We start from the raw sequence: 15,553 nt of genomic DNA on the forward strand, positions 1-15,553 counted from the left end.
ATTGCTCTAGCTCCCATACTTCTTTTCCACATAGAGCCACCAGCTTATGCTCTGGTATTGGTTCCTTCTAGCAGAGCGCATACCCTACTGCTCGTAGACCCTGGGAGGTCATTCCTCCCAGTCCCGTTTCTACCCCAGGTTTTCTTACTGTCAGCTCAGGTAGACCTGTTTGTGTGTATATTTCCCTTTCTCCCCTAATTTGTAGAATAAAATGCCTTCATCTTCTCATAAAATGCTTTTAACAAAAAGTAACTGGGCAAACAATAAAATAAAAAAATGTAATCTTTATTAGTTTTGCACATTTTTAATGTTGGTTAGCATCATTTAGGGTAATAGTAGCATTTTCCAGCATGCAGTTCACAAATACAGTTTATCTAAGTAATTTTAAGAAAAAAAGGAGCCTATGGTTTGCTTCTGTAAGAAATGCAGAATGTCCTGATGTAATTGTCTCTGTAAGTTCACTACTCTCTGTTCTTGTGGGAAAAAAAAATTGCAAAACCCGCATTATATTTAGAGCAATCTAGAGCAGCATGACTCCTAAGCAATGAAAACATGAACAGAAGTTAGAACGAAAAGGACAAAAATGAAAAAAAAAAAAGCATTACCTTCAATCAGTTTGTGCAGGCACTCCCAAAAATGTAAATAAAATTTTATACCCTTTTCCAATTGCAGAGCATAATTTGGACGTGACTTGTGAACATATTTTGCCCCTTAAAATTATGAAATAAGCTAGAATTAGCAAATGTAATAAAAAAGCAGAAATCTACAACTACCCAGTCTTGTTTTTCTTTTCTTATTTAGCAAATGTCTTCCATGAAAAAGTACTATGGACAGAAAGTAAGAAAAGTGATTGTGATATCAACCCGAAGATAATTTCCTCTTTATATTTATGTACATAATGCTGAAAAAGAAAATAAAATGACTTTGTACAGTATTTATATTTGCTTATAAAATTCTAAACACATTTTTTTAACAGGTTAACCAGTGTTTGTTGTTGTTTTAAACATGTCTGTACAGTCTGCTTATACACCATATGTTATTCACTTAAAATTTAGAAATAACCAAAAAGCTGTTAAAGTGCTGCAAACTATTGCTTAATGACTTAAAGAAATGAGATCTGTTGAACAATTTCCTTGACTTTACCACTGACATATGGTTTCTCATAAATGAGATTCTGAGCAGTGGGAGAAAGCAGATACAGCCGCATGGTAATATAAACATGCACTGATAGCGTCCAGACTATCTATAATGGTACAGAATACATTATATTACCTGTGTAAAGCTTGCACTCTACAGTTCTTGTGGTACATATTTGATGCAATAAATACTGTGCTTAGGTCATTATTTGTTTGCCCAAACGTGCACCACAGGGTAAAATGACTATTTACATAATAAATAGCATTTCAGTAACATATACAGTTGTCAACCTTGCTGAGCTGAAGATGGCTAACCAAAGTGCAGGATTAAGCAGAAATTTATAAAGGGTTCTTTTGGTCAGTCTTCAGGGGAGAAGCAATGCTCATTTCTCAGTTTTGTTTTGTTTTGTTTTTAAATACAATACACAGAAACACAACATTTATGACTCCAGACAGTTGAAGGAAGTTTGCACCTGCTAAGATTTAATGGCCTACCCCCCAGAAATGATCTACTTGGTCTGGGGGCTGGATTTGACAAAACAAGATCAGCAAAGCACCTCCAGTTATCACCCAATTACTCCTCCCAGAAACATGGATGGAATTTAAGAACTCATTGTTTTCCTTGTGACTTGTTTTTTCATGCATGATCTCTAAGTGCAGCATGCCCTCATGCACACCACACCTTTGTGCAGATGGGAGGCCTTGTGATTGCTCTAACCCCCCGTGGCTTACCTATTGAAGAGGCCCTTTGTCTATTTCACAACAGAAACCCCATTTACAAAAATATTCACATATAATAAACAACATATGGATTAAAAAAAAGATGAATCCCCTAACAGATTTTGTAAAAATGTGACAAATGTGGCAGTTGAAATGCAAAGAGTGGATACAATTACTACACTAAAGTGTTTCATGTTAAATAACCCCCAAATTATAGGTTTGCACCCCTTTGAACTGGTCCCTACAGTCTGAGTAGCCATTTTGTCTCTTATCTTCAGCAGTGTCAGCTGGTAGTGAGAACAGTAACCTCCTGTCGAGGTCGTCTTCCCTTTACACAGAGTTACAGTTTTCTGACAAGGGGTCACTGTCTTATTGTAGGCACGGACCTTAAGTAGATTTGTGTAAAAACAGTCAGTTTGGCATAGACCTCCCAAAGGAGTCCTGTTGACAAAAATGCATCACCTTCACAGGCTGTAAACAATTTGTCACCCAATTATTCTTATTTATTTTCATTTATTTCCCTTTGGCTTTTTCATCTTTGCCTTCTTGCTCATGTTTTTCCATGATTGGCTTTGTTACCCGATCATAGGAAGGTGGACAAGCTGCTGTGGACATGGTCAGGTCAGTTTTTTCTGTAATCGAGTTTTCGTTTATTCTGTCAATTATCAGGTCTTCTTTTACAAGAAGATTAGCCCCACCTTTGATTTTATTTTTATTATACGTAAATGAAGCTTGTTTTACAGTTCGCTTTAGAAGGTGGCGCCTGTAAGCACGCTGAATAATCACGGCAGACACCTCCTCTTGTTTCCGTTTTAAAGTCGTAGTTATTGGCTGATAAGAGACCTTTGATGGATTGGAAGCCATGAATCGCTCTTCCATCTGTATTCGGAGAGCATCCATCTCTCCACTCTCTCCCAGAACCCGCTTTGTAAAAGCAAATAAGATGTCAAGACAGTGGATTCGGTCACCACTGACCATAGGTAAATCCATGGCAATGAGCTGGAGTTTGTTCGGTTGTGGCAAATTGAGGGGGGGTTCGAGAGCAGCGGCAAACTGAGATAGTTTTTCAAATTCCATAAACTGTGTGGCATCAGGATCAAACTTCTCCCAAACCTCGTAGAACATCTCAAAGTCATCCTCACTCAGGGGCTCTGCACTTTCCTCGGTAGCAACACTGAAGTTCTCCAGGATGACAGCGATGTACATGTTCACCACAACCAGAAATGATATGATGATGTAACTGACAAAAAAGAAAATCCCCACAGAGGGGTTTCCACAGTCTCCCTTAACTGAGCTTCCAGGGTTAACTTTATTAGGATCACAATCAGGTGGCTTACTGTTGAGAATAGGTGCTAGCAATCCGTCCCAGCCAGCAGAGGTGGTAATTTGGAACAGGCAGATCATGCTGTTGCCGAAGGTCTCAAAGTTGAACATGTCATCAATTCCAACCTCCCTCTTGACATAGGCAAAGTTGGACATTCCAAAGATGGCGTAGATGAACATGACCAGGAAGAGCAGGAGGCCGATGTTAAACAAGGCAGGAAGGGACATCATCAGAGCAAAGAGCAGCGTGCGGATTCCCTTGGCCCCTTTGATCAGACGCAAGATTCGACCAATCCTGGCGAGCCGGATCACTCGGAACAGGGTAGGGGACACAAAGTATTTTTCTATCAGCTCAGCCAGAAACATGCCTATGGATAAAAAATGAGAATATCAACCATTGAAGAAGTTATGCATTAAAATAATAATTACAGTTCTGTTAAGTCTCCAAGGTAAAGTTTAGAGCCTGAAATTCAGTTACATAATCTTAAATTTGACATGCATATAATATATATAACTGTATATAATATATATTATAAATAAACCTTAATTTTGAAATTCCATATTAAACTCAACTCGATATTTGTTATAGACTAAATTGTGTCCCTTCTTCCTCACTGCCCCTCCCAATTCATATGTTTTAACATATGAATTATTTAACATATGAATTATATGAATTTAAGCCCTAACTCTCCAATGCCTGGTATTTGGAGATAGGGTTTTGAGGAGATAATTAGGTTTAGATGAGGTCATGAGGATGGGTCTTTCATGACAGGATTAGTTCCCTTATGAGAAGAAACACTGGAGAACTTTCTCTCTCCCTGCCATATGAGGACATAGCGAGAAGATAGCCATCTACCAGCCAGGAGGAGAGCTCGCACCAGAAACCCACCATGCTGGCAGCTTGATCTTAGACTTCTAGCCTCTAGAACTGTGAGAAAATAAATTTCTGTTGTTTAAGCCATCCAGTCTGTGGTAATATGTTATGGCTCTCCAAGCTCAGACAATATTCAATAACAATTTTACAATACTTTTTGTCTTTGAGGGATGTCTAAAGACTATCTTTAGCTTATACAAAATTCCAAGACTAAATCTAAAATAAATAAGTTAAAAATTATGAAGTCCATCTGAACAGCAGTGGCCAAGGTTATAAGTACACACTTATATGAATATAATTTTTTTTTCTGAAGTTTCCTATTGAATCCTTATCCATCTAAAAGTATCTGCAATTTTTAATGCTATTTTCATCTCTCCATGAACTTGATACTTGCCTAAATTTCCACTATAATATATATATATATACGTATTATACACACACACACACACACACACACACACACACACTCTGGTACATATCTAAAAGGATCCAAGCTGAAGCTCTTACTGGTCTCCTATATCTAATGTTAGTCTCTCAGCCAGTTTCTTTTAAGCCTTTTTCTCCAATTGCCTTTTAAATAATGAAATAACGATTGAACTGAAGAGGAGTTCAGGAAACCAAGTGCTTTCAAGTTACACGGTCTCATTCTATAAAGAGTAAGTTAGTCTAAGTATGTGTGGGTGTGTGAGAGAGGGAGAGAAAGAGGAAGATGGAGTAAGAGAGAGAAGAGAGGTGAATACAACCTTAGTACCCTTTCCACAACTGATTACACCATAGATTGTTGTGGAAATCAAAAGCTACCTGCAACATATGGGTTAGATATAAGACCAACTTCTTCAGAGGGGGTAATGGAATGAAAATCTACCCAACAGAGGTGCCCCATATTGAATGGTAAAGTGTTGGCCCAATCATATTATCTGGTTTAGGGAAGAATGAATACTTCATCACTTCCCTGGAGCTAGAGTTGTATCTTAAATGAGATGAGCTATTGCTCATGTGATGTGTTGTACATTCCTGACTTTGAAGTGTGTAACTGATAAAATGATGTCCTATACCACCTCACATCCCCTTGTGCATCATTGCTATAACCCTATTTCAAAGTTACCTAGAAAATCTCTACCTGATACCCTTAAAGAAACTGCCATCTGTATTTGCTAACATTTTGTTCTTATCTTTATTTTCTTTCACTCCATGCCTTTCTTTATCTTGCCACCAGCTTCCACTCCTATCTATATCCTGAGGGCTCTACGTCTGTATATCCAATGTAGTGTCTCTCTTGAGTACCAGACTAAATTTCTAGTTCTCTTCTCAACAGAGCATTTAGATGTTTTACAAATTACTCAATCTCGACATGTCACAAATATTTTTATCTTAGTTAATAACACATTCCTAATTCAAATGAATGGGAATTTACCATTAGATTCAGCATAATCTAAAATGGTTAGACTAGGATACAATTCTGTACAGACAGTAGGATCCTCATTTTGTAAGAAAAATAAACACACCTGGATGAAATACATAAAAAATTTCAGAGGAGTTATTTCTGAGTGGTGGCATGACCTCTAACTTAAACTTGAATGTTCCAACTTTTACTTTTCTTAAACAGAACTTAAGAGATTTTAAATACTTCTTACCCACAATGGAGAGAATGACAACCACAAAATCAAAAATATTCCAGCCTATGGTAAAATAATAATGGCGGAGGGAGATGAGCTTCAGCACACACTCTCCAGTGAACAACACAATAAACACCAGGTTGATGCGTGACAAAATGCTGGTCACATATTCACTCTGGTCATCTGTTTCTACCATCATTGTGACCATGTTGAGACAGATAAGAATCATGATGCTTATGTCAAAAACTTGTCTGGTTACAAAGTCAAAGACCATTCCTTGAAATTTGTTCTGTAGGGAAACAGAAATGCTTTTAGCAACAGAGGAGTTTTCCTGTACATAAGAGCATCTGCATAAGCACTTTTGGCATTGATTAACTTTCTAATATCATACACAGTAACCACTGACCCTGAATTTTGTAAAAGATGGCTTACACATTAATTTTTAAAACTTAGCTATCGAAATTTCTATTTACCAATATGTATTCCACAAAATAACAATCCTTGTCAAAAGGGGATTTCTGATAAGAAACATTGCATACTATACACTTCACTCAGAGGCACAAAATGCATATTAACATATTAAGATTATGAGAAATTAAGAAACCTGCTTAATTTTGTTTTACCAGAATATCTCATGATCAGTTGGACCATGCAGCCATTTCAAAACATAGTATCTATTAACATTCCATTTGTCTTATTCTCAAAGAATTGTTAAGGGGAGCTTGGAATTTCAAGAACACATCTATAACATTATGCATTTAAAGCCTATGGTATGGCAATATTGATGTTCTTTCACCAAACAGTCCTTGCTGCTTGACATGGAATGCTGAGCCTACACAGGAATAATCAGACCAGAATGACATTCCTTATTCTTTGTTGTCAAAAATTAATGTCTCTGTCAATGATCTGTGGCTCTGCTCCCCATTTCTGCCACTTTTAGTCCCTGCAAGCCATTGTCTGGCTCATTTTCCAAGGCCGCCCAGGAACTTTGGATATCTTCTAGCTTACATTTTCCTACACATAGTTCACCATTTCTACTTCCAGTGTTAAGACTTACCAGAGAACAGTATGTATTTCTCATCATTTTCCAAGAAGGCAACTTTCGGCTAGCACAGTATGAATATTCACTACTATTTTGTTCCCTAATGTACCCCAGGAATTATTTTAACTTCACAGATCATCATCACAAAAATCAATACAGTGTGGGATAAGCCTTCTCCATTTCACTGAGTTGTTTGGTTGGCTCATCACGGAAACTTGAGATTTGTTATTTATCATCATGAATTTTATTTATTGACCCTGACTTCTGAAGACATTAGTAACTTCTAACTTTACAGCCATATATACAAACAGTAGATACTAGAATTCTTTTGTTCTCCACTCAGTACCTCTAATGGAAAATAAAATGGAAGTAAGATGTTATTTCACTCAGCACTTTGTCAGTTTGTTAATCTAGCAGAAAATAGCATGTATTTTAACCCCATCCAAGGTTTACTCCTCTCTTTAAGATTACTTGGCAACTACTCTTGAATTATATGATCAACATTTTCTTGTGCATATCAGCTACTTATGGGTCTTTGCCATTTAGTTTGGATTCTAGTTGTGTAATTAGAAATCCCCTGAAAATAGGGTGCATTTTTCTGTTTCTTGTTGTTTTTGGTGGTCTCTCTCTTTTTAAAAATTTTTTACCATTACCATAAAAGGTATTAATTAATGAGGCTCTAATCTTTGCTGCTGGAAGTGTTAGTTGCTATCTCTTCTGTGAGAAAACCCATGCGATTTTTGTTTTTGTTTATTTTTTCCCATATCATTTGGTATTTCTTACTCCTGGTCGAGGTATAGGCTTTTGTGGCTTTTTCGATCCTAATTTTTTCATTGCATTATAGTATTTCTTCTGTTCTTCTGTCATAAAGATGTCTTGGCCTCCAAAGTATAGAAAAGAAAAATAAAAAACTGGTTAAAACTGTGTCCTTTAGCACATGATTTTTCAATGTTAAACTTAAAACAGGAAAGGGACAGTTAAAAAAGGAAATGGATAACATAATTATGCTTAGAATTTTGGATTTGAAAAATAAGAAATCTATTTTTTAGGTACTACAATATTATTTAATTCTCTAATTATCTAAAATTGACTTTATTATTTTCATTATTATTTTATGGCAGAAAAAAACCCAGAAACTGAGAGGCTAAGTATTTTCCCCAACACCATATACTCAGTGAGTGGTAAAATTTGATTCACTGAGAAATGAAATGCTCAGTTTCTAACGCTATACATACTGCTTTTCAGAAGTTAAAGACAATGATTTTCTTACTCCAATGTAGCAGTACATTATAGTATGGACATTGCAAGATGGGTTAAAGTTACTCATAAGAAGCCACTTTCACTCTGCCAAGAATTGGAACAAATGGATAAAAAGGAAATGGGCTAAGTTGGTAGAAGAGTTGGGGATACATCAGAGATCATTAGTATGGCAAGGATGTGGTAGGCCGGGAGGTACAGAGGATTGCAACTCAGGCTAATAAGTGAAATAAAAGCCTGACATTGACCACAGAATATTAATAACAATAAAAGGGGATGGGGACAGGAATGTTCTATAAGCATCTCATACAACAGAAGCAGTCATAATAAGAAAATATACTGAATAAATAAGATGAAGGAACAGTAAGCAAAGGAAGAAATAAAAATGGCAAAAATCACTCAAAAATATGTTTAAACCTACTAGCAATAAAAGACATAAAAATTAAAATTAAAAACAAATTTTCATTTATCAAATATGAAGTATTAAAAAATAGAATGTTTGATGCCTGTGAAGCTGCAGTGACCTGGGCACATCTGTACGGATGTTATTATGAGTATGATTATGAGTATGATCAGGTATATTATTTGGGGGAAGCAAAATACTTCAGAAATTAGTCAAGAAAATAATTAAAGACTCATTTTTTTGCATTAAGACTTTTGGCAAGACACTATTTAAATCATTAAAGACTAGAAACAACATAAAGCATCAATTTGTTGGGAGATGGTTAAGTAAATTACGATAATGTATATACAAAGACTTAACAGAATGGAAAAATACTTACGTTAAGTCAAAAAGAGAATTTGTAATCATATGCAACATCTTTTTTTTTTTTTAGTAGCCTCCGAGCTCAACATCGAGCCCAACACTGGGCTTGAACTCATGATCCTGAGATCAAGAGTCAGAGGCCTAACTGACTGAGCCACTCAGGTGCCCCAAGAATTTATAATTATGGATAAAATAATTTTGATACTAAGAACATATGTAGAAAAAGTATGAACAGAAGAGCATAAAATGTGAACAGAAAAGCATAAAAGTGTACATTACTCCCAAGTAATGATATTTCTTTACTTTTCATATTTTCCATATTGTGCATATATAATTAGGATGATAAAATGGGCTTTACAAATGATAATAATAAAATAAAGAGCTATTCAATTCAACCTGGAACTAATAGTTTATAATTAAATATCAGGAAGAAGGAAGTGGAAATTATACAAGGAACCAATGAAGGAAAAGAAACACTAGGAGAAGTTTACGTCTTAGGCTTAATTTATTGCAAACATTCTAAGGGTTTTCACTGGAATGTATAGTTCCTAATTAGGAGGGAAATCACAGGGATAAAACAAGTTGACCTTGGAAAAAGGGCATATGCTTGGATTCTTTTCTAGTTTTTTTTATTATTAAAAAAATTATTCTTTTCCAAAAGATTGAAAATGTGGCCCCTGACTCTAAAAAAAAAAAAAAAAAAAAGAGGTGAGAGGTTTTGTGAAGTTATGTACAGGAATATGGAGCACAGCTGTTCTTGACTTTCTATGGTCTGAAAGAGATGGGCAGTGGGTGGCAAAAGGGAAGGATGCAAAATAGATTTTAACATATATGCTCACTTGGCTTCTGAATCAAAGTACTCATTTAGTGGAGAAAACATTTCAAATAATTTCATGATCTTTGTGGGAGAGAAAATATTAGAAATACTTATCTTCTTTTTTTGCTGGTTGAAATTATCTATGATGACACCAATAAACAGGTTCAAGGTGAAGAAGGACCCAAAGATGATGAAAATAACAAAGTAAAGATACATGTATAGACTTTCCTCATACTTAGGCTGGAGTTCCACCTACCAAAGGAGAAGAGTTTGTAAAATATCACAATACAATTTGTTGCTGGAAGTCGTTGGTGCTTTTTCATGAGAATAGAAAAGAAAATGCCTTAGTAATACTTAGCAGTACTTTTCTTTTTCCCTCTGAATCAGCTACAAAGTCTCTGAAATTAGCCTTTAGAGGTATTTTCATGTTAAAAAAATGTAATTATTAGAACACTTTAGAATCTATTTTTATAATTATAAATATAACTAGTATCTTGCTATTCAGATAGTAGAGTGCTAAATTTGGTAAATTTTTTAGTACTGAATTTCAATAATTTAAAAATTATTAGTGAAAAATTTTATTTCAGAAAATATGTATAGGCTATCTTAGACACAACCATTTGTGTATGCATGAATTTGTTTGCCAAACAAGAATTGAGTTATTCATTTAGATGTTCAGCATCATGCCTTTAACATTACAATAGTCATTGAATTTTTTAGATTAAGTAAACATAACTGGACATCCATCTTATGAATCCTCAATTGATAATTTAGTCTTTGGATTGTACTTACAGTAAGTTATCAGTAAGCTACCACATGTCACATAATAAAGGGTAAATGAGTCACGATAGGTAGTTCCCTAAAAATTCATGTCCTTCTAAAGATAACAGAGTTAAAACCAACCAAACACACAAAACAAAATTGTAGTAACAAATGAAATAACATAACTCTGGAGGCTATCAGGAAGGTACTCAACATAAAACTAAAGCCACTTAGGGGAAGTGTACATCAAAAAAGATAAATGAGCTCTATCGGGTCAGTTAAAGATAACAAACACAGAAATTATTTTTGTGATAATAGACTAAACAGATTGGATTTCGGAACAGAATGATGAAGACTAATAGAACATACTAAATTTTTACAAAGTTTTGAAGAGCAGAGTTGGAATAAGCATGGGTTTCAATTCTCTCCTTGAAGCCTGGAAGAGGCTATTATAGGAGAAACCAAATAAAGTAGGTCTTTCCCTTGGTGATAAAAACTTAAAGGAAATGTTGACCACTGAAGTGATATCATTGGTAAAGGCTCCAGTACATTTATGGATGCAAAACTCATGTAAAAAATGAATTTGAAAGAGATTATTATAGAAATCTAAGGCTGTCTGGACAACATCCCTAACTTTTCACACTGTCTACTTATGGAGAATTAACTATACATTTCAATTACTGATAGCAATCATATATTTTTTTACATTTGCTCCTACACACCAAAGCTATTGTTGATTATATAATTAGTAGATAAAAAGAAAGCAAAATAGAAAAATATTCAACAGAAGAATATTCATCACTTATCAAAACAATGTTTTGATTTATTTTAGTAAGATCTTTCTGATAAACAGTTATACTTGAATATTAATTTGAGTCATTTTTTTTCCTTTTTTAAAATAGTCATCATAGAATCATCCCATTTGGCTGCTATGCTCTGTTGAATTAATTTTAGTACCTAACCAATATTATAAAAAGGCAGGATATAAGGAATACTTACATTTCTGGAGTCAACTGCTGCATACATTATATCCATCCATCCCTTAAATGTGGCCTATTAAAAAGGACATGCATGCTTTACTTTGGAATAATTCAGACCTGATGTTTAATAAATATTCTTACTTATCTATTTTTTAAAAAGGAACACTTTTGAAAGACATTTCAAAACAAATTTTACATGGATTTTGGACAAATACCATATGTTAGTAAGGCTTTTCATTTCTAAAACACATAATAAACAAAATGGTCATTTGAAATATCCTCCTGCTTGATAATCAACTCATAAATACTTCTCAATTCCTTAGAGTTAATGGAATAATGCTAATTTAAAGTAGAAATTTGGTGGAATACTTTTAGAAAGCTTCACAAATGCCAACACCCTTGACAATATGTGTAGCAACAAAACAATTACAATTTAGATCGCCAATCCTCTGCTGAAATCTATCACCTAGGTGATGACACTGACTGAAAGTTTAACATTTCTCCTGATCATAACACTCTGAGGATCATATGAGATTATATAAAGTCACAATTGCAACAATTCTTTTAAGAATTTTGAAGCATAGCATCCAGAAATAGTCTTTTATTCTATTTTTTTCCTCTGTAGTTTTTAATGAAAGTGAGTTAATATGGGCAAAAATGGAAAAAATACAGTAGACACTTGATGTTCTAGATTCAAGATAGATCCTAAGTCTAATAACTTATAGTAATTTATTATTTGTCATAGGACATAATTTTAACCCTGGAAACCTGAGAGGATTGTTCTTAGCTAGTGAACAGGTCTAGCAAAGCTTTCGGCAACTGTATCCCAACACATCTTTGTTTTCGTAACACTAACACTTGTGAAGTGGTGATGTCATGGGAAGAAAGCCAAGGAAGGGTGCGTGTGATGGCAGCGAGGAGAAACTAATGATTCTTAGCTATAAAACAGAAGCTGTTTGTATGTCAGAGAGGGAAATGTTGAATGTCAATGGCTGAGGTCAGTGAGAACAAGTCCATTACACACTAGGTATAGGGATAGAAAGTGATTCAAGGAACCATTTCAATGAGTTACTCATCAACAGAGGCGATTCTGTATAAAGCCAACTATAAAGTAGTACTTCAGAGTTTCTTCAGTGGTGGAATTTATTTAATGGCTTCATGCAAGAGCTTTACCCTACATTTTCAGAATTATTTAGCATTTTAAGGAATTGCTTGAAAATTTTTTTTCTTTTCTCAATTTTATGGAGGAAGTGATATACTTTAGTGATATTTACAAGTGTGGCTATTAATTAAGGGTTAGGATAAACTCTCAAGAAAATGTCATCGTGTGTCCACTATAATATTTAAAGAATTCATACTTGCCAGATTTTTTAAATCCATAGTTTAATTGCATAAACATTCAGAGTAAGTCAGAAACATCTAGAAGAGAAATAGGAATTTCCAACAAGAAGGTGGGAAGAACGAGTAAAGGTATCATAGTACAGACACCTCTGAAAGAGATGCAAGGGTGTTTTGACCAATGCAGTTCTGTTTGCTTGGTTAGTCTCCTGGCTGAGCAAATGAAAACATAATCCTGGTGAGTAGAAATGGATTTCTGCTCTAAAGCCTCTGTCGAAATACAAAGGAAGAACTTTTATAGCCTTTTTTTTAAAGCTGAGTTTTCAGTGGCCAAAATAGAGCAGGATCTTTCTGTGTTTTTCAAACAATCTAGATTCTGTTTTTAGCCACTGCTTTGTCGTGAGGCAGCTCCTGCCAAAAGCAGCATCAAATGCAAATCCTTAAAGGGCTACCACCTTTTGAGTTTTTATACACTGTGAACTATTTTTCTCTTGTGTATATCAGGCTTAGAAATCCAGTAGTAAGAAGCACGAATATCTAGATAAAATAGACTTAAATAGTTGCACTGAAAGGCCATTTTATAGTGAGACCACAGCGGCTTGTATTTCATTTCTGTGTTTAGGTACTACCCTGTATTATTTCCATTTTGCTATGAGGATCTAACCCTAAAAGCTAAATATCATTCATTCCCTGATCTTCAATCCAAATCGTACAACTCAGTAGCAGTTAATTGCCACCTATCAATCAGAATCCAATCAGGTGTGTGAAGCGTGTGTGTTTGGGGAGGGTGATCCATCAGCAAAAAAAAAGCTTTCCAGTTGCAATAGGAAAAAATAATAGCAAACTTAATGATTAATCAATTTGTTCATATGGGAAGAGAGAGCAATATGGGCAGGAAGAGAATAAAACCTTTGGGAAGAAGTGAAATAGCTCGTCACTATCAATTATGTCTGCACTGCATTTACAAGGACCCAAGGTGCCATCCATCTGGGCTCATACGCTTGTACTCATAAATCAAAATTAGAAATAAAGTATGTTATAAACTTTCTTTGTAATAACTAAACTCTCTTCTTAGTAACTTAGATGTATGTCATTACTTTGTTATTATTCCAAACAATAAACAAATTTCAGAGAAAAGAGTGTTCACTTACAACTTGAAGCAAAGAGAGATACCCAAATCCTACATTATCAAAGTTTACTTTCACATTTTTCCATCGGGCAGTCTCATTTCTTTCTATTAGTTTTAGGCAATCAGAATGATTATTCACTTCGGTGATGTCAAACATGTCACCAGTTGTGGTGTTAATACAGTGGTAGAATTTGCCAGCAAACAAATTTACGCCCATGATGCTGAAAATTAGCCAGAATATAAGACAAACCAGAAGCACATTCATAATGGATGGAATTGCTCCTAAAAGGGCATTCACAACCACCTAATACACAAATGGAAAAAAAGAAATGTCAGAATTCTTGTTTATGAAAAAGGAAAAGACATTCCCCTAGTAATCTTTAGTATTTCTTTTTTCTGTCTTTTTTTTTTTTAGTATCGAGACTATTCTAGGACACTTAAAAGCAACGTAAAAAAATCTTAAAATGAAATCCATTTGTTCTTAAGCAATACATTTAGGGAAACAAATATAGACGATATAAAAAAGAAATAAGAAAAAAAAAGTTTAAAAAAGAGGGGGAAGTACCAAAAGGTTAAAAGAAAGGCAAAACCAGAGGAATTTGCTGCCAGATGAAATTAGAATATTTGTTGTTTATTAGAAAAAAGAGAAGTAGGAAATCCTAATACAGAAGATTAATTTTTTAAAAGGCAATATATTAAATAATGAAACTAAAATATTGGACACAAGTTGGTTTGGCCAATATACTTTAATAAATTAAAAATTCAGATATATAAATATAAAAATATTAATAAATGCCTACTATAGTTTTGTCCTTAATTATTCATGCATTGCTAAGACTAATAATAAGTTTTGCATAAGAAGCAAGACAATTTAGCATCATGTATTTCATTAGATCATCACATCGTTTATTTCAAGCTCCAGTCATGTCAGTTGTTTCATTTACTGAGTTTAATTCAATAAACTTATTTTAAATGAAACATAATAGAAATTGGTTTCTTAGGAAAATAAGAAAAGGAGGGATGCCATACATAGGTCCCAAATCTGATGTGATTAACATCAAATTCTGTACTAAATAATGATCTATTCTTTTTCTATGGAAGTATGTTTTTTTCCCCTTCTTAATTTTTGGATCCCAGCTGAAAAGATCTGAGTTTTCATATTTGGCAACACTGTAGGGATGGCTGTCCTTGCTCGCTCCTTGACAGTGCCCATGGGAGCTGCATGGGAGTAGCTAAGAGGGAAGACAGAGATAGGCCCTAAGATGCTCATAAGCGGCAGAGGATGCCTCAGACTTGAACATTGATAACTAAGTTACTTCTACCTATGTACTTCTGTTATTCTTGTCAATCGTAAATAATAAGCACCAAAATATCTTCTATCTGCAATTTGATGCTGGTGTATTTTTAGAGCAAAGTTTTTTGATTGCCTGTCTGAAAAAAACAAATACATGAGCCAATTCCTTATGCTTCTGAGCTGTGTTTAAAGTTTGCAAAGAACCCTAGACCTTCTGGGGTTCCAAAAACAGTGTGCTAAGTGGGCCTAAGGGAACAGTAAAACCACTGTTGGCAAAGGTAAGGAAATAGCATAAACATTTTAGGTTGGTGGAGTCATCCTGGCAGATCCAGGTGATATAGCCTCTGCAGCCTACCAAACTGAAACATGGCACCTTACCTTATCTCATTTGCCTGTCTGCAGTAATACAGTTGATCAAATAAATCCTTATTTTATACATCATTTTAAATGTGTGCATACACTTAGATTTCTCTTGGATTCAAAACTTGGTACTTGGAAT

At 34.7% G+C, this 15,553-nt stretch overlaps 1 protein-coding gene across 9 annotated transcripts in view; it reads right to left on the reverse strand.

Moving 5' to 3' along the window:
- Positions 1 to 287: 287 nt before the first annotated feature.
- The window catches only part of LOC113920606 (sodium channel protein type 1 subunit alpha), a 143,980-nt gene continuing 128,714 nt past the window's right edge, over positions 288 to 15,553 (reverse strand). For all 9 annotated transcript variants that reach the window (XM_035726815.1, XM_035726817.1, XM_035726816.1 and 6 more), the window contains 6 exons: positions 13,783 to 14,064; positions 11,313 to 11,366; positions 9,666 to 9,803; positions 7,495 to 7,599; positions 5,688 to 5,958; positions 288 to 3,547 (listed from right to left, as the gene is read on the reverse strand). In XM_035726815.1, the coding sequence (XP_035582708.1) occupies positions 2,370 to 3,547; positions 5,688 to 5,958; positions 7,495 to 7,599; positions 9,666 to 9,803; positions 11,313 to 11,366; positions 13,783 to 14,064 (2,028 nt within the window). In that variant the 3' untranslated portion in view covers positions 288 to 2,369. The remainder of the gene's footprint in view (positions 3,548 to 5,687; positions 5,959 to 7,494; positions 7,600 to 9,665; positions 9,804 to 11,312; positions 11,367 to 13,782; positions 14,065 to 15,553) is intronic.

Source organism: Zalophus californianus, chromosome 3 (genome assembly GCF_009762305.2).
Source record: "Zalophus californianus isolate mZalCal1 chromosome 3, mZalCal1.pri.v2, whole genome shotgun sequence".
Taxonomy (NCBI): domain Eukaryota; kingdom Metazoa; phylum Chordata; class Mammalia; order Carnivora; family Otariidae; genus Zalophus; species Zalophus californianus.